This window comes from Ophidiomyces ophidiicola, assembly GCF_022830035.1.
Source record: "Ophidiomyces ophidiicola strain CBS 122913 chromosome Unknown scaffold_1, whole genome shotgun sequence".
In the NCBI taxonomy this organism is placed as follows: Eukaryota; Fungi; Ascomycota; class Eurotiomycetes; order Onygenales; family Onygenaceae; genus Ophidiomyces; species Ophidiomyces ophidiicola.
Window position 1 is genome coordinate 171,692 of NW_026054641.1, and position 18,584 is coordinate 190,275.

At 49.8% G+C, this 18,584-nt stretch overlaps 7 protein-coding genes across 7 annotated transcripts; 1 reads left to right on the plus strand and 6 right to left on the minus strand.

Annotated features, from left to right (window-relative positions):
- Positions 1–1,874: 1,874 nt before the first annotated feature.
- On the plus strand, positions 1,875–3,469 carry NEM1 (Nuclear envelope morphology protein 1; the record flags this gene model as incomplete). The annotated part of the gene is made up of 2 exons (XM_049249181.1): positions 1,875–3,267; positions 3,327–3,469. The coding sequence occupies 2 exons, from the start codon at positions 1,875–1,877 to the stop codon at positions 3,467–3,469; spliced, it is 1,536 nt and encodes a 511-aa protein (XP_049111375.1).
- Positions 3,470–3,881: 412 nt separating this feature from the next.
- Positions 3,882–5,085, minus strand: LOZ57_000074 (uncharacterized protein; the record flags this gene model as incomplete). The annotated part of the gene is made up of 2 exons (XM_049249182.1): positions 3,882–4,941; positions 4,997–5,085. The coding sequence occupies 2 exons, from the start codon at positions 5,083–5,085 to the stop codon at positions 3,882–3,884; spliced, it is 1,149 nt and encodes a 382-aa protein (XP_049111376.1).
- A 1,281-nt stretch (positions 5,086–6,366) lies between these two features.
- On the minus strand, positions 6,367–9,371 carry LOZ57_000075 (uncharacterized protein; the record flags this gene model as incomplete). The annotated part of the gene is made up of 10 exons (XM_049249183.1): positions 6,367–6,466; positions 6,528–6,923; positions 6,975–7,112; positions 7,166–7,459; positions 7,512–8,706; positions 8,770–8,903; positions 8,973–9,078; positions 9,142–9,180; positions 9,252–9,274; positions 9,352–9,371. The coding sequence occupies 10 exons, from the start codon at positions 9,369–9,371 to the stop codon at positions 6,367–6,369; spliced, it is 2,445 nt and encodes an 814-aa protein (XP_049111377.1).
- Positions 9,372–10,563: 1,192 nt separating this feature from the next.
- On the minus strand, positions 10,564–11,509 carry PAB2 (poly(A) binding protein Pab2; the record flags this gene model as incomplete). The annotated part of the gene is made up of 4 exons (XM_049249184.1): positions 10,564–10,749; positions 10,821–10,908; positions 11,100–11,356; positions 11,444–11,509. 4 exons carry the CDS (start codon positions 11,507–11,509, stop codon positions 10,564–10,566), a joined length of 597 nt encoding a protein of 198 aa, XP_049111378.1.
- A 633-nt stretch (positions 11,510–12,142) lies between these two features.
- On the minus strand, positions 12,143–13,045 carry vps29 (Vacuolar protein sorting-associated protein 29; the record flags this gene model as incomplete). Its single annotated transcript, XM_049249185.1, has 4 exons — positions 12,143–12,259; positions 12,378–12,797; positions 12,901–12,915; positions 12,989–13,045. The coding sequence occupies 4 exons, from the start codon at positions 13,043–13,045 to the stop codon at positions 12,143–12,145; spliced, it is 609 nt and encodes a 202-aa protein (XP_049111379.1).
- Positions 13,046–13,911: 866 nt separating this feature from the next.
- LOZ57_000078 (uncharacterized protein) lies at positions 13,912–16,110 on the minus strand (the record flags this gene model as incomplete). Its single annotated transcript, XM_049249186.1, has 1 exon — positions 13,912–16,110. The coding sequence occupies one exon, from the start codon at positions 16,108–16,110 to the stop codon at positions 13,912–13,914; it is 2,199 nt and encodes a 732-aa protein (XP_049111380.1).
- Positions 16,111–17,796: 1,686 nt separating this feature from the next.
- nrf1 (GTPase regulator Nrf1) lies at positions 17,797–18,228 on the minus strand (the record flags this gene model as incomplete). The annotated part of the gene is made up of 2 exons (XM_049249187.1): positions 17,797–18,140; positions 18,195–18,228. The coding sequence occupies 2 exons, from the start codon at positions 18,226–18,228 to the stop codon at positions 17,797–17,799; spliced, it is 378 nt and encodes a 125-aa protein (XP_049111381.1).
- Between the last annotated feature and the right edge of the window lie 356 nt (positions 18,229–18,584).

Sequence of the window (18,584 nt, forward strand, 5' to 3'; positions counted from 1 at the left end):
CTCTAAATATCAAAGGGCCACCTGTTTATATATGACTAACATTCATATATCTTGATTAATAAAATTAAGTCTTTAATTTTGCGGCCCCTTAAAGGTCTAGCTATATGTTTGTTTTTTGAAGATGTATCCATAGATTAAATCCTGCTCTATTCTTGACATATTGCATATATTGCCTACATCTTGCTCATTATCAAAGTTTAGTGGCTCGGTGAGGAGTCAAATCTTCAGAATATACCAACTAACTACCTATCAGAAGGAAGCTACAAAAAACAGATTGACCTGGAAAACCCATGCATTTTCTCAGAAAATGGAAAATAGGCCGACAAAATGCCTACAAGTGACTATGAACTTTCTGGGCAATGTTCAAGCGGTTCGTTCAAGGGCGGCTGCAGGCAACAGCTACTGTGACCATTGCACGTTGTTTAAGCGAGGCGATAAACAGAGGAGGCTTCAAGATATCTATGCTATTTTTAGGGCTGGAGCCGTTTTCCTAGGAGACAGGACCCTAAAATGTAATCTGAGCTGTGACACGATTGCGCCTTGTTAAAGCTGTAATAATTTTTGCTGATGGCTAACTCTTTTCTCTTGAGGTGCAGCAATTCTCTTCCAAAAGAGCCACGACGTAGTCAGCCATCATCCACAGGATGATATCAGGGCAGAAACGAATCTCGTAGATCGACCCTCTTCTTCAAAGGGTGTGTACGTGCATAAGGGGCTCAATCTCAGAAGGCCGGGTGACGCCCCGCCATGGCTTGGCACAGGCAGGATTACATTCCTCTGTCAGATCATTGGCAGCTGGAACAAAAGTTTTAACCCAATTCCGGGCTGTCTGTAATGCTGTCAGCCTGCGGCTCAGCCGTTACTTCACCAGGGTATGCGTGATTCCTGAACTCAGAATCATTTGATAGGATTTCCTTTGCTGGCATGATGGTGTCTGTGAGGAAGATTAGCCTGTGTCTCTTTCTTCTTCTGACCGCATATGATATGCGAAAATTTTAGTAGGTTGGATTCCGCAGATAAATCAACGAGCCGTCTCAACCTGCCCAGGACAAACCTACTCTCAGGCCGTCAGTTCATCTGCTACGCTCGTACCCGTTCGAATTTGTGGATGCACTCAGAATACCATGGAATGGATGTAAGGGTATTTCAAAGGATCACTATGGGCTCAATGCCCGCCGAGGCGGAGTGGGCTGGGCATAGTTAGAAGGCTGGCTCTCCATCCCCCCGCATCGCGGAGAAGCTGATGGACCTGGTGGGTGACGAGAAGGCGACTCTTTATTCTTGTATCAAAACGTTTTGGCGGACGCAGGAGAAGAGGGATTACCCGTAGAGAGTGTAGAGTGTGTGTATGAACAGGCGTGGAGCTGATGATATTCAGTGAAAACGAGACGCGTCTGGGGACGTCAGTGCCGCAGGCCGTGCGCGCTGAAGAATACAAAGCCTTGACAATGTCAGCACCAGTGATCGACCCGCGAGGTGTTGAGTAACAGCGTAGTGTCGCCCATGATGTCTCCGCGCTGAGTGACGACAAGTGTTGAGAGTTTTGCTGGCCGAAGCCTCGCCGGACCCAACAACGGCGATCTCAAACTCCCCCTCAGGCTCATCCGCTCAACAGCTGTCCTGCGCCTTCGCATCGTCGTCCCGCATTGCACCGAAGAGCATTGCGCACTGTCTTCCTGCCCTTCGTTTCCGGACTGAAACAACGGTGTCGAAAGCAGACACGTCCATTGGCGCTGCAATTCTTGTGTCCGTCAACGCCTCACCCGCCCATACCCGCCGCGCCCTGTCCGTCGACGAACAACGCCTCTGCTACACTCGGGGATTCTCGAATTAGAACATATATCTGCCCCTGACTGTATGGCTCGCACCGAAAGATGAACTCCCTCAACATTCTTTCGTCGCGCGTCATCGGCCAGACTACCCCTTCGTCCTCTCGATCCCAATCGCAATCTCGATCCCATTCTCAGGGCCCTGCAAAGTCCGGCAGAGGATCCCTTGCAGCGAGCAGATCATATAGCGAAGGAAATTTGCATGATATTGGGGCTTTTGACGTGTCAAATGACGAGGAAGCTGCTAGCCCCGACCAGCACGACGGCACTGCTACGAACTGCGATAGTGTGGAAGGGAAAGCACCTTTATTGCATGGATTACAAAAGGATGGCAAGAAATTGGGGCCTACAGATCTTCAAACAGCTCTACAGCAGCTAGTTGACGCCATTGCGGACACGTTGTCCTCCCTTTTGTGTACTCTTGCGTCCCCAGCGATCTACATAATAACCTCATTTCGAGATGATACCGGCCGGTATTCCTTTTTTAATCCAGTGCGACGAGTTCGGTCACCAAACTCCGATCAGAAACAGAATTCAATCCCAATCCAGGTGCTAGGGACAACTGATAAATATGATTCTGGGAAAATCAAGGCAAAATCGAGGAGCCTAAGGACTGCGTCATCGAGAGAGTCAATATCCTCTATATCCTCCGAATCAGACGGTGACCGAGGCGAAGTGAAAGATGGCCGACGACACTCGCGCTCCAGGTCTGACTCTATTCCAGTCGGAATCGACGAAACGACTCCAAGACGGTCCATACGCATCCAGATCCAGAATGAACGGAAGGGCAAACATGAAAAGGGGCACAAGAGGCACAGCAGCCACTTTGGCAAAACATCCGATATTGCTACGAACGCCGCCGCCGAAAGCCTCAAATCGCCCATGGGCCCTTCGGTTCATCGACTCACAAGATACCCACACGCTCCCTCCCCTCCACGACCATTAATTCCTCCGCGACAGCCCTCATACGTGGCTGGGCCCGCCGCTTCGACTTTTCCCCAGAAAACTTTAGTGCTCGATCTCGACGAGACCCTCATCCATTCTCTAGCCAAGGGTGGCCGTATGTCCAGCGGACACATGGTCGAAGTACGCCTCTCAACACCCATGACCACACCCACTCCAGACGGTCCCACCACAACACTAGGCCCGCAGCACCCGATTCTTTATTACGTACACAAGCGGCCGCACTGCGACGTGTTCTTGCGCAAGATCTGCAAATGGTATAAACTGGTAATCTTCACGGCTAGTGTGCAAGAGTACGCGGATCCCGTGATCGATTGGCTAGAACAGGAGCGAAAATATTTTCACAGTCGGTATTATCGGCAGCATTGTACATTTCGAAATGGGGCATATATCAAGGATTTGAGCTCGGTGGAGCCGGATTTGAGTAAGGTGATGATTTTGGATAACAGTCCAATGAGCTATATATTTCATGAGGGTAAGTTTCAAGGATGCTCCAGACATACTTGGAACCTTATTAACTGGTCCATGTAACAGATAACGCAATACCAATCGAGGGCTGGATCAATGACCCTACGGACAATGACCTGCTCCATCTCATTCCCATGCTAGAGGCGATGCAATACGTGACGGATGTTAGGGCTCTTCTAGCGCTTCGACGTGGCGAGGCAATGGCTTAGAAGCTTGTGGATAGGCTACCTTGTTACGCTTTTTGCGTCAAATTTTTGTGTATATGTTGTGCTTGATGCCTTTTTCCTCTTGTGACTGATCAAAGCATTTATGCATGAGCGTGCGGTTTTCGTATAACGGCAGATGCGTACCCCCCTTATGTTTTGGCACCATTCTATACCTTCAAGTCTCTGTGGCTTGGCTATTATTTTAATATTTCAGTTCATTGATACCAGCCTTGCATCGTACTTTACTTTTTGTTTTTCGTGTACAGAGTAGAGACCTACGTATCGGTCATATTGTTCTCGCCCCTCATACAGTGTGGCACATACTAGAAATGACAGTTGAGGAACCGAAGTCTTGCTTTAGATTTTCTTGTCTATATGTATGTACATTATAATTGAACCAACGTCTGAATGTAGTCTATTTAGCCACCTCCGCAAAAGCTTCTTTCAATGCCTGAATAGCCTTCTCGATATCATCTCTAGCAGGGTCCATGACACTGACGCCCATGTGGCCGAAGCGAATGTATTTACTTGCAATCTCCTTATGCAAACCTCCTGCAAACACAATGCCCTTTTTGCCAAGAATCGGCAAAATATCTGCCGGGGTTAACCCTTCTGGCAGTCTAATGGCTGTCATAGCATTGGATTGATTTTCTGGCTTTGTGGCCAATTGATGAAGACCAAGTTCGGCCACGGCGCTCTTAACACGCTGGGACATAGCTCGGTGTGCAGCAAAGCGTTCAGAGAGCGGTTTAGAGAAGATTTGAGTGAGGGAGGTATGGAGTGCGTGAATGAGCTGTGTAGCAGGAGTCGCGAAGTAGGAGGGTTTACCAGCTTCATAATTTTGCATAATAGGAAGCCAGTTAGCCATAGAGGCGTAGTAGCTGGATGGCGGCGATTGGCGGCTCTTGAATCTTTCTAACGCTCGGCCAGAGCACATTACAATGCTAAGGCCTGGTGGGCAACCAATTGCCTTTTGGCTGGCAGTGACCACAACGTCGATACCCCATGTATCGAAAGCGATCTCTTCACAGCCAACACTGCAAACGCCATCAACGACAATGAGAGTGTTGGGACTGACGCGTTGAACGAGCTCAGCGACAGCCTTAATGTCACTGAGGACACCGGTCGAGGTATCTACATGAGTAATTGTGATGATTTTATAGTCTGCAAGCTTCAATGCCTGTTCAATGTCTGCCAATGAGGGTCGATCGCCGATGGGAGCCTTCAACTGAGTAGCTTTAACGCCATATGTCTCAAGGCAAGAAGCAAAGGAGTCCGCAAAATATCCGCTGTGAAGGACAAGGGCTTCCTGGCCACGTTCGATAAGGTTGGAGGCCACGAAGTCCCAACCAAGGGTGCCAGAGCCAGCGAGGATAAACGGTTGGGCGGCGGGGGAGATGCTCTGAAAGAGCTTGCGGACAAGGGTTAATGATTCGCCAAACGTTTTCACAAATGCTGGTCCAACATGGCTCTCACTGCCAAATAGTTAGAATATTCAACAATACCGTGAAAGTGGGGGCAGGTGCATACGCAAAATGAGACATGGATTGCAAGACAGCATCGTCAAACTCAATGGGGCCGGGAATAAGCAGGGTAGGATGTGGCGGCTGCGAAGACATGGTTGCAGAGAGAGTATTCCTTGTCGTGGTGCTATATTTCCTCACAGACTGCTGCTGTTGCTGTTGTTGTGGTAGTTGAAGACGAAGAGGAGGGGTCTCGCGATAGATAGGTTTATATTCGAAATCGTCAGGTTCCACAGAAACAGTCCTCTCGGTCGAGAAGGGGGTATTCAATGCCGGTAACGGAAACTTTTGGTCAAAGTGTCTCGAGATCAGGCTCAGCCGTTGGCGGGTGGACGAGCGTGAGGACGCCAGGGTGAATGCGGGCGCGAGACGGACAGCGGCCGCGGGGTAGATCCGGGGCGTGGCGAGTCGGAATGCCGAAGCCAGTTTGACGGTTTGGTGACTGGCCAAGTCAACAATTGCCAATTGAATTAGAGGTAGAGCGCAAGAATCTTGGGTGCTCAATGATAACGAGTGAATTTACACCAAATATAACTAAACAGGAAATCTGGCAACGCTCGCAGTCACAGATGCGGCTCTTCTGCCGGCGAGAGGCACTTCCCCTTTTGGTTAGAGGGTCGGCTTCGGCTTCAGGATCATTATTTATCCGTCAGGGATATAAATCACGAGAAATGATGGTTATCGCGGGTATTACGTAGCTAATCCGATGCCAAACACTGCAAACTTGCTGGCCTCACCGCCACGATATTTGAGCGATGTTGATACGGACTGGAATCAACAATGGAGTTTCAGATTAGTTTATATACTGTTTCACCACGGGCAAAGAGAAAGATTCTTGAGTTGAAAGCTATGTAGATATCTAATCCTGCCTCAAGTTAGCAGCATGCATGTTCCAACTACATGACAAAAATGAGAATTCAACTACAGCATAACGAACAACGAAGGCAAGCAAGGTGCACCGCATGAAAACCTAGGACTCCTGTAGCAAAGAGGTAGTGGGAGAAAAGAGGGAAACTGGGGTATGCCAGCATCACCGAAAAGATAAAACATCCTTTTGCGACAGCAGATCCGAAAGCAACAAAATCCCAAGCAAGATGAAGCAAGCAACAAAGACCACATTTGAGAATACAACATCTTGATAAAAGAAGGCGTGAAATAACGAGGCCGTGAATGAAAAAAGTAGACCCGATTTCTCAATCAGAAATCTAGCAATGTCTGAGCTTGCTAGGAAGATAGCTGTCTCTATATATTATCTGTACATGGACTCGTAAAAAGAAGAATAGAGGTTAGACACATTTCGACTTCCTCGTCCATAAAGCGAAAGAATGAAAAATCCAGGGGGGTGGGTAGTGGATAGAAGGTGGAAGGATAGTGTATTTATTCTTGACCGAAACCAACTGTTTCCTCTACAGCAATAGAGAGCTTGTTAAGTAAGGCGTCGTGTGTTTTGTATGGGGGCAAATCAAGTCGGTTAAAGCTTCAAACCGATTAGCAACGAATACAAGGCCATGTTCAAATAAGGAAAGGAAGATAAATACCATGTATGTGACTTTGGAAGTGCATTAATATCCCCTGACTTCTCGATGGTAAACCTTCTGGGCCCATCGCTTCCCTGGAGGTCCTTGAAACCGTTGACAGGAATACGAGATGTACCAGTAGCGAACTGCAACAATCTCGATTTTTGCTCGGCATCCCAAGAACGAATAATCTTCCAGAAATTTTGAATAACCTCGTCTTGCTCCTGATATCCGCGATAATCGGTATGTTTCTTCCAATCTTCAACATCAATGTCAGCGATACCGCCAATGAGAAGCTCAAGCTCTCGTTCATCAAAAACGTTGACAAGATCGGCAGGAATAAGTTCGTTGAATCCAGTGATAAAGGCATTAAACTGCTCCTCTACTCTCTTCTGAATCTTCCATTCCGTGACCAGCCTGGCAAACGTTAGAGTAGTTATAATAGAAGCATGATCTAAGGGTGCTTACTCGACATATTGTCTCTTGTTCTCATTAGTGACTTCAATATCCCTGCCACCGGGCATCAAGTCAATCGTCTTGTGCTCTCCAAACTGTTCATCATCAACTGCAAATGTTAATTCAAACACGCCGTCGATGTCATTTTCCCTGCTCATAATTAGCCAAGTGAAACAGTTCGCGATATAGGAGCCTTCACTCACAGTGTCCAGGTGAGATTTCTATGGAAATCCTCATCTACACCTTCCATATCTTGCAAAGTAACCTTCTTCCTCAACATCATCTTATAAAAGGCGCCAATGAAAAACGAATCCAAAAATCGCCGGTGGAATATGGCAAGTCCAACAACTCGGCCGATGAATCTGAAGTAGTTCAAATGTTCTGGATTTACACCAGAATGCGGGTTGATCTGAAGAGTATAGTTGTCATGAGCGGAATATTCGAATAGGCAGTAAAAGGGATTAAACATTTCGTGGGAAAGAAGGAAGAAAAATTCACTGTTCGAGTCAGCATAAGAAAACGCGCTTACTTGGGGAGGGGTTTACTGACCGTGACAATCCACCGTAGTCGAGACCATCTTCACCGTCGAACTTGATCATCAAACGCTTCTTCAGGTCTGACGGGCTTTGTCGCATAATCTCCGCATATGAGTCCTCAAAAATAGCTCCTCGCCGTACTTTAACATGGCATTGACCTGGCATTATTCTCAACGCAGGCTGAGATCTAAAGTAAATTAATTTACGTCGGAAATCACGCTTATATTGCGGCACACCCTGGTCAAGTGACGAGGGCAAACGCGGGTCGTCCCATGTTGTGGTTTTTGTGTTATGGTCGACAAAATATACACGAGCAGTATTTGTGAGGCGCATTTCCCATCCACTTGGGAGAGGTCCAAGCTGAGATAGGGGCTGTGAGGAGATGGTGGTATTATTTCCGTTAGCTCCAGGGCCGTACATACGGATATACTGCTGTCGGCGAGGATCGACCCAGGTGGTTGTTCTTGTGTTGTGATCCACAAAATAAGACCGACCTTCAGGTGTGTATCTTTGCTCCCACCCGGCTGGGAGTTCGCCCGTACCTGCCGTGGTCGCTCCCGTGGTCATCATTTGCACTGCCGTCGCGTTATTCGCCGCTGGTGGAGTGCGAGGTTGTTGAGAGTCTGGCGAATTAGCACCAGTTCGATCCTCTGGAAGCATCCGATTTTGATGGGCCCTTCTTTCCATTTGCATATTAGCTTCAAGCTGCGTTCTTTGCGTCTGCTCATTATAATGAGCGGATGGGCGAGTCCATGTTGTTGTTCGGGTATTATGGTCAACATAATAGGTTCGACCTAGCCCGTCCTCACGGCGCTCCCAGCCTGCAGGCAATCTTCCCTGGCCATCCTCGAAAGAACTTAGGTTTCTGTGTTGATTTGGCATCCCATTAACTTGCGATGCAGTTCCGTTTACGGGAGCCACGGCTGTGGCGGGAGCAGGAGTGGAGGGGTTTGCGGGGGGCGGTGCTTGTGAGACAGTTGGAGGTTCTGGTACAGATGTTTCGGTAACGGTTGGAGTGGGATTCGGGAAAGAAGCGGATGTAGCAACGGGCGGGGGCTGGCTAGGTGTAAGGTTTGTATTGGTGTGGGATCTTGGGCCGCCTTGATTTGCTGGTATTGGGGATGTGAGGTTGGTTGAGAGGTTTATGATCAGTTTGCCATGAACGACCATGTTATCATTGGACTTTTTTAGGTCTCTGGTGAGCATCTCTGAAAGGTGACTATCATCAGTAAAACACTAAGAGCAGTGAAGTGCACACGTGAGAAGCTCACCATCATCGCCAACATCAAGGTCGATCACATCTCCAATTCTAATATTTATAACTCCAAGGAAGCCTTGGTCCTTCTTCTTGAATTTTTTCTGGTCGAAGATTTGAATCGCCAGTATGCTGTCTTCTGTGACTTTCCTGCAAGATAAGGAGGGTTAGATCACAAGCGTGTGTAGTCGGGGAAACCAAGGGCGGAACTAATCATACAAATCGAATATCTCGTTCCAGTACGGGTTCAATGTCTTTTTAATCACAGTGGTAGTGTGTGTCTGTTCACCTCCCACCGTAGCAACGGCAAAAGGATCCGGAAACCCTTTGAAACACGAACCACGTCAGCGAGCAAGATATTACCGGACTATGGAGTGTCGGGACTCACGGAACACATCTCGTTTGTATAAGCCGTCGGCGGCGATGACTGTTCATAAACGGAAATCAGTATCCAGTAAAGCGAGCTGGGATAGCTGTTATGGAGATGGTGTGGCTTACTCGTAACACGCAGGTTTGGTTGCCTATGCCGATCGATCAAAAGTCAACGAGGCCCTCGAAATGAGACAAAATAGACCGGAAGGCCATGGGCAATACGTACGAAGGCAGATTAGAACCCATTGTTCCCAGCGTTCAACCAAATGTGTGCAAACTCCACCTCCGTCTTACAAGACGGTTTTCGATGAGGGCCAAGCGCTAGGGCGCAATGGAAGGCAACTCATTCACGGCGGGGTAGCAGGAAGGCAAACAAGGACACCAGACAGACAGAATCAAAAAGAAGCCGAGGGCGGCAGCGAGAAACGGGCAGCCACTAGAGACAGGATACAGCAGCTGGACTGGCAGCCGTAATTGTCATGGTCTGTGGTGGTGCGCGATGGTGAAGAAACGCTGGATGGGCGAGACGGGGTAGGCTCAGCCCCAGTCAGGTGTCGAACTAACTAACTAAGTTGACTCTTTAGCGGGCCAGCAAGACCTGTTGCAAGGTGGCGCTGCACCAACGCCCACCAGGCGGGCCGGCGGGCTAGACGAGCACGACGCGAGTCAAATCGAACGGCTAAGCGGCGGCTGGCCACAGTAACTAATAAATAATGCTGACTTGAGCATAGGCCCAGGCAAGACGGTTGCTGAAGACGCCCTGCCCGTCGACACATCTCTCCGCTGGAGCACCATCTAACTATCAGAGTGGAGAAGGTCGATGCCGACAAGGATTCAAGCCACCGAACTAGCATACCCGGCGTGCCACGTCCAGCCAACCCACTGTTGTCGTGCGGCGTATTCTCGGGCGTGTTTGGGCTGGTGGCTGTTCCTACATGACAATGAAGAGTCCGCGTTGAGCATTCAGACCTCAAGAAACTTTCCATTATTTCAATAGAAATTCAAGCCCTGCCTGTGGGCCGCAACAATATAGTAATACCAGTCCACCCAGCAGCTAATCGCCGAGGGCCAACCTGCGTTCATGCTTTTGTGACCCAAGTCAAGGCCGCAGGAAGATACATAAAGAAAATAAGAGCAAGTTCAAACAACAAGAAGCCCACAATTTCACATGAGAACAAGACAGGATAAATAGTCAAGGAAAATGTAAACACAGATCCATGGTATCCCATTTGGTTTTGAGTCCCTCTCCCATTTCTCGACAGTGCCGTGCCGCGACCTATCATACACACGCGCGTTTTCCCAAAACCAGCATGTCCTCTCATCGCTGTCGATTGAGGAAGAACTAGGGGCTTGTTAGGTAGTCCTCTCTTCCGCTTCTGTAGGCAGAAGTAGGAGAACAACCTGATGTCTGATACAGCCGGCTCAAGGAGGCCGTGGTCTAGTATGGCGCATAGCCTCTACCCCGGCCACGGTAGCCACCGCCCCGATAGGATCCGCGAGGAGGGTAGTAGCCGCTGCCGCCGCCACGACCGCCAAAGCCTCCACCGAAACCACGACCGCCGCGCGGTCCACCGCGGCCACGGCCACGGCTCATGCCGGGGAGGTTAGTGCGCTTTGGAACGACCTATTGGCAAAGGATAAAGGTATTAGTTCTGAGCCGGTAATCCAGATTTTCAAGAGTCGGAGAGTTTTTACCTTCAAGTTCCGTCCACGGAATAGACTCTCGTTCAAGACGAGCGCTTGCGCTACCAAACTGGGCTCACTGAATTCGACATACGCATACCTGCAGCATGTTTACCATTAGCAATCCATCTCTTGCCAGGCAGCGATGGCGACGGAACAAGAGACAAAATTATATCACAATCCCGGAATAAGCACGGAAAATAAAAGCGAAGTCCAGGAACGGTGGGGCAAAAAAATATTATAGAAAGAGAAAGAATGATGATCAATCGCGCAATCAATAATTCAACCCACCCCTTCGGATGTCCTGTAAACTTGTCTAACAAGATAGTCACGCGATTTATCGATCCGCAGCTCTGAAAATGCGCCTGAATTTCTTCCGGCGAGGCTCCATAGTCGACGTTGCCCACAAAGATACTCCGCGCATCGATGTCCTCTTTGTCCTCGCGTAGGTTTTCTGACTGCTTGTCGAGCGACGCCTGCATTTCGCGAAGTTTTGCTGCTTCCGATTCCATCTCAGCGACTCGTCGCTTCATGGCTTCAATTTCTTCCTAAAGTACGGGTGAAGAAAGACGCGTGTTAGCTGGAACTCCGGTCTCGCGAATGCGAGGGGATGCGAGAGGCCAGAGAGAGCATACCTCATCATCACCAGGTTTGTCCTGCGAGTGCAAGTGTTCCTCTGGTATATCTCCGCTGCTAGCCATCGTTACGAAGATGAGAAGGAGGGTCGGTTATCTTTTTCCAGACAAGTAAGCTGTGCAGGTGTTGGGGCTTATGATGTATAAAATGGAGTTTGACGGGTCGTGGTCGGGCCAGAGAAAGGGTCGAGCGGCTGGCGACAGCCAGGTGACAAAGCAAGCGGTGTGTGAAAATAGGGCTTTGATCAATTGCTTGTAGTTATACAATGGAGAAAGACGTCGGGGCAGTGAAGGTGGAATGCTCTGCCTTCGAATTGCTCATAAGGTTTGCAGTGGTAAACTTGCTGGTTAGTGACCGATCGGCTGGCTGGTGCGTACAAATCGGGGATGGCGGCAATTGGTCACAAACCTTCGTCTGGCGGCGTCTCAACACGTCGGTGCAGGACAATGTCTCTCAAGAAACTACGGAGAATTGTGCGCCAGGGCTTGGATAGTTACACGGAAAATTTACAATTCCGTGTTTGGGCGAGGGAAGCTTCGCTTTTTTTCTGAACCCTTGCAGTCGTGCTTGAACCATGAATGCTTAAAATAGCCCCATGCACCGATACTCCGCTATGTATATATGTACAAGTCTAGAAAAAAAGAAGGCCCAGAGACCATAGAGCAAAAAACTAGGATGAGTGTAAGAGCTATAACAAACTAAGCTGCCTGAGTACTCATTTTCCGATACGACATCTTCTCCACAGACACCGTTTCTGTGCCCTGATCATCAGTTCGTAACTGGTAGACATATAGCACCAGCACATCGCCTTGTACCTATTATGACAGAGACGATTGTCAGTGTATTTGCTTTCAAAACATCAATGTCACGTCTGTAATACAGCAACCACAACCAGAACAAAGAGAAGCTTAAAACGAACAGAGAAGAACTCACATCCATCAAGCAGAAACTCGGCACCGCCTCCTCCGTCCCATCGCTCAGCATTGTTGAAAACGCGCCCGTCGCGCTCCCCGGATTCACAAAGAACTTACCCTCTGCTTCAAATGCGTCGAACCCGTGCTTGCCACCTCCCCACAGTAACACATCCACATCCATCTGTCTTGCAGCAATTAGCAGAGCGTCCGGGTCGCCCCCTGGCGGCACGATTGAGTGGCCATGCGTAAAGCCAATGCGTAGCGAGCCGTGCGTGACGACCTTGGACAGGGGAAGATTGGGCGAATCAACGTCAAAGTCACCTTTGACGAGCTGTAGGTCGGGGGTGATGTGGCGCAGGAATTCAAAGGTGTCGCGGTCTGTTAGATTGCCGAGGCAGAGGGTTTGACCAATTTTACCTGGAGTAAGGAGCTTTTTGAACTAGACAGGCAGGCGATATTAGCTTTGATAGAGAAGGGCACTGTGTTGCGGGTGCGGGACTGGGGTGGTGAAATCAAGCCTGGGAACTAGACATATATCATACTTTAGCAGGTAAATCCTATATCAATTTCGAAGCCCTATTAGTATACCACCCCCAAGTCGCCATGCAGCTATTTCTCTCGAGGACATACCGGAGCTCTATCGGGTATAAATAGGTCACCAATGACCAACAACAAACGAGCGGTCATGTTTCTTCAAATCAACGGCTACCAACACCATTAACAGCCCATTCCCAAATCCCTTCAATCCCAAGTCGCAATCAATCAGAAGAAAGACCGTGATGCGGGACAAATTAAAGAGCTGCCTTCGTGGTTTGTCTGGGCAATGACGCTCCAGCACGTGAGTGGAATCGCCAAGATAAAACTAAAGCTGACAGTCGATGACGAAACAGTTGATGGCTGTTGCTTTCCTAGTAAAAGACGTTCAGAGTACGGAGCATAGATGTATGTATTATTAGAGTACGAGACAAGTAAACACCCCAGAATTCTTTTATAGAAGAAAACTCGTTCATCGGGTTCTTATGGTTCCCGAATCCATTTGCAAGAATGAAACACAGACTCAAGCACAAGCATAAGCAGATTTGGACAATCCAGTCATAACAATCTTCATAAGAATGAAACCCAAATTCCTCAGATAATCTAACAAAAAAGGCCGGGAAGCCTGCAGATAACGCGACGAGCCAGAAATAAAAGTGAACGCTAAAAGTGGCGACTTTCGAGGCATTGGGGCAGATGTAGAGAAAGATACAGGAAAACATATTTGAGAAGTAAAAAAAACCACATATTATCAAGAGCCCGAAGGTGCACGGGAAAAAAACCCTCAAGTAAGTCAAAATCAAGTGTGTAGCAGCCCGTTGCCTTAAAAACCTTCCCTGTCCAGTTCCCTTGAAACCGTAAGTATAAAATATCCGATAAGTTATCCACCGACCAGCCCAGGATAAAGAGAAATTACAATAGAAAAATAATGGAAAATGAAAGGGAATAACAAGTAGAGAAGAAACGCCAACAAGGAGAAGGGTCGTGTGTTGGGAAAGGAAGATAGCATGAAAATCAACTTATTTTTTTCGTTGCTTTTTACCACCACTGGCCTTTTTATTTTTAATAGGAGAGGCGGGGGGAGAAACAAAAGTGACACGTTTTTGTTCTTCAGCTTTCTTATCTCCGTCCAGCCGGCCATTTGGGCGATTACGCCTGATAGACCCCTTCTTGACGGGTTTGACGGGGCTGCCAGCGGGCGGTCTTGATACAGCTGATAGTTGACGCTTCTTTGGTTCAGAATAATGCACGGGCGCCGTTGATGCCGTCGAACCATCTCCATTAGCATCAAATCCATCTTGCACAGCAATATTGCCAAAGGAAATATCATCATGTCCGGACTCAGAGGCGCTTGGGCTATTGGGGACTTCAGACTCGGAGTGAGCTTCGTATTCGTCGTCATCGCTAACTAAACTGGGAGCCTGGTTTGATTCGACATTGTTGGGGGAATGGGAATCTATCATCTCAATATCTCCATCTGCCAGCTGGGACTGGTCACTTCGAGGGCTAATTCTGGCCGCAGCGGCGGGCACATAAGTCCCATCGTACGTTTCTGCACCTGATGCGGGTCTGAGCGGTGCGGGGGAGGGAACGGGCCGGGATCCTTTATCAGAGCCCTTTCGGCCGTTTGCGCACGGGACTGGTGGCGACAAAGCCACGGTCCGAGCAGGAAGACGAGTGCTTCGGAACTGATGCTGTGCCGCTTCAGTTGTAGGCTGCGCGTCCACATCCATAAGGTCCCCATCGCCTTCCTCATCTGAAAGATAAGCATCTAAGTCCGTTTTTGTCAAAGCGTCGTCCACAAGGTGAAGAAGATCCAAGCCAACGCCACGCCTTTGCATAAGTGCAGAGAGGTGCGGTGTTTGTGGAGAGGCTATGAAATCTGGAGACGTTGGCAAGTCGCGTAGTCTGGGTTGAGGGGTTATGGACACCGATGTTGTTGAACCGTCCTCTAGTTTAAGCATTGTAGATTTATTTTCACGCATAGCTCTTACAGGAGTCCGCTTCTGCATAGCATCCTTCACAGGCGAATTCAGGACGCGAGCGGACCGAATTAGAGGATGAACAAATCCAGGCGGTGAATTCGAAGTAGTTTCGTTGTTTCCACCTATCACTGCGCCCGACTCGTCAACCTCCACCGGCTCCCCTGACGCCGCGGCTGCTGCATCATGACTTGCAAAGCTGCGATTATGAGCTATCCGACAATGGTTAATAAAACCTTGGGTGCTCGAAAAGTTGTCCCTTCGACAATCGAGACAAACTAATTTGACCATTTTTCCATCAGACTTTCGTTTCATGATCATGGGGCCAGCTTTATCTTTAGGTGGGGGGTAGCCACTCGACAGAGCTTGTAATTTTGCTCCAGCAGTGCTACGCTGGGTTCGTGGCGTCCCATCAGCCCATGATCCACGCGTCGCGCGGCCTTCTGGGATGCCCGCTCCTGCTCCATAAACAGCAGATTCAGGGTCACCACCATCAAAACGGGGATCTGGTAACAGCCATCTTGCATAATGTCGGCTATAAGGGCCATTCGTGACTCCCCATGGGGCGGGTGATGTTGCTTGTCGACTATTCCCTGGGAGTGGTACCGCAAACCCGGTTCCTTTACTGACATCCTGCGCGAACGGGATCACAGCTGATGCGGGATAAGGAATTTCTGAACAGCGACGAAGCTGTTCCAAAGCAATCTGACATTTTGCGATCTCTTGATCAATAAGCCGTAGTTCATTATGCTTCAGGAGGACCTCCAGACTGAGTTGTGTCTCCAGAATCTCGCGCAAAGCTCCCGGGTCCATTGTTTCCAGCGTCGCACTTCTTCGGTGATCCTCCGCCCCGTCGTTTGTTGGGGAATTTCCTTTGGCAATGTCTCCGTCGTGCTGACCGTAATCCGCTTCCATAGAGCTCTTTATCTCCTCATGGGTAAGCGCCAGGCTTGTAGCAGGGGTCGCGTCCGGGGTGTCAGGGAGGTGCGGTACTTCTGGGGCGCATAGGGTAGGGTTGGGGTGCTGCTGGAGGCATTCTGGCTTCACTATCGATGACAATACCCCATTTTCGCCACGAGCAGGCCCCAATTCACTAGAATCCGCCCGCTTCCGCTTGAACTTGTGTAACGCAGCACCCATCACATTGGACGGCGTCTGTTGCGGCACAGCCAACATCTTCACCTCTTCTGCAACTGCCTTGTTGCCCCCTATAGACCAAGGAATCAGACGGAACATTCCATGTGCTGGGCTGTGTTTCTTTGTTGCTGGTGAGACGTCATCAAACAAGACTGAAGAGTGCCCAACGAGCTGGTTCAACCGCCTGTCTAGGGTCGCAGTGTCACTGCCGCCGGTCCGGTGTGGCAGCGCATGGGGTAAATTCGCGAAGTCGGCGCCAGATCGCGTCCTGCGCTGAGAGGTGACTTCAGGCAATTCAGGGGAGGAGGTGACGTCGTCAGGCTGCAGGGGGTGGAGAGCGGAGTGAGGAGTGGCGACGAGGCCCCGCGCGCGCGATCCCAGAGCGATCGAGTGTGTTCGAGTTGTCGTTTAACGTGGAGGAGTCGACAAGGCGACAACGTTTGTGAGATTGTCGATGAGAAACGACACGAGAGTCGCTTTTGTCGGCAGGCAAGTGTCAGGTCCAGGCAGTCGATCGGGCTGAGACAAATAGTTAAGCCGGAGTTCACTAGCGCTGTGGAGACGGCCGGTCTTAGCCAGTAGACGTGTCGTAAGTCTCGGCGATATCAACTCTCGAAGAAAAGGAAGGTCAAGGGCGCGTAGGCGATGTGTGTTGTTGTGGTCGCTGAGGGGGTGACGTCTGCGAAATGGGCTTGGTGTTGCCGGCCCAGGCACGGCGAAAGCGAAATGGCGGCGGATGGCTGAGTAACCTAACTTGGCTTCAGCCCGCGGATCCAGGCAGTGGGCAGAAGCTTTTAGAGCCGGCGCGGGATCGCGCTCCACTGCAAAGACGGCGCGTTCGGGGTGCAGGCTTGCACTGGGGCGCAGCTCGCAGAGATCCAAGTCATGGACCCGCCCAGCAGCGCAGGCAGCAGGCAGCAGCCAGCCATCCAGCGATGTCCTCGGCGGCTCCTGTCATGGTGAGGCGGAAATGAGCGGATGCCTATAACTGTATCATACGCGAAATATTACTATCCAGTGGCCCCAGCGCGGGTTTTTAGGGTCGGGCTACGGTATTATTGGTATGGTGTTTCAAGTGAATGACGCTAGTACCGGGCGCGGACGGGCTGGGCGTAAACTTACCTCAAACCCTACGAAGAGCCTCTTGGATTCAATATTGGAATATCAAATATCAGGCAGCCTCTGATAGCTGATAGCACGGCGGGGGGTTTATCCAGTGCCAAATCTCATGTAATACGAGAACTGGCTTGTTGGAGCTGTTTTGCTAAGGACGGAGGATTATAGCAGTATGGAGTCACGCAAGCCTCTGCGTGATGTCGTCAGGACGCAGCGTCGCTTTGGCCAACTAGTTGTTACGGTGAGAATGCAAGGAGGATGTCCTGATCGATGTAACTAATCTCTCGCGCTAGCAATCCCGAGTTTCATACCCGTTATTCAATGAGTTTAAATCATGGTGCACATTGTATATTCGAGAGACATGGTTGTCCAAGTAGGCATGATATAGACATTAAGCGTCAGATATTCACAGTAACAGACATCAGGTTAAATAACTCGACGGCATTAGCGAAACGCCGGCTGGAAGTAACAGCACAATTAAATAGCCCAAGTATGACTGACTCACGCCAGTTGGCATCAGTCGCAAGAAGAACCATTGCCCAAAAAGAACCAAATCCAGAAATGACCAAAGATGATCAGTTTCCCCACAAATAGATAACGACTTTTCAGGCACAGCCACAGGTAACCTGAGTAACAATCACGCAACCACACAACATACCCTACCCGAACCTACGGCGATCCATCTTTCATCCTCAGTGTGAAATTGACAATCACCGCCGCCAGCAATGCCAGCGTCAACACCGTGGGTCCGAACCGATCGTCAAACCCGCTCTGTCCACGTTTTCGTATGCTCGTCGCTCGCCAGTGGAACGTTGCTAAAGCATAGATCATGGCGGCCATAGCGACGAAGGTGAAGCACGCAGCGCTGATCTGGCCGACGCGGTCACCGAAGTTGAGCAGGCCGAGGGCGAGGCCGCCGAGAATGATGGTAAAATTGAGCCATGAGAGGAAGGTACGCTCGTTGGCAAAGAAGACTTTGGGCTCGACTCGGGTAGGGAGGGCGATGCGCTTGCCTTTGGGATGGAGTGAGTAGACCGTTGGAAGAAGTAGTAGGGGAGGTAACTGACCTGGAGCAGATTGGAGGAGCGGTTGGCTGGACATGGTGGGCTGTATAAGGAGAGGAGAGGGGGTGGGAACTGTCGAGAGGTTCGAGCAATCAGAAAAATGGCATGGAGGAGCTGCGGGAACGATATCGGAAGGAATGAGGTTGGCCGAAGGCACAGCTTCCAGGAACCCGAGCAGTCAGTGCACGAAGATCCAGAAAACAACAAGCGCGCCGGTTCCTGAGAGGAAGAGAAAACTCGAACGGCCTTCTAGTGTTTGACCTTGTCGAGGCCTGGACACTCGAGCGCAGCGAGATGTAACCAAGACCGCCGACTCTGGTGCCCACTTGGCGGGCTTGCCACACAGCTCTTTCTGCCGGTCGCCACCGTCTGCGTGTTTTTCTCACGTGGGGG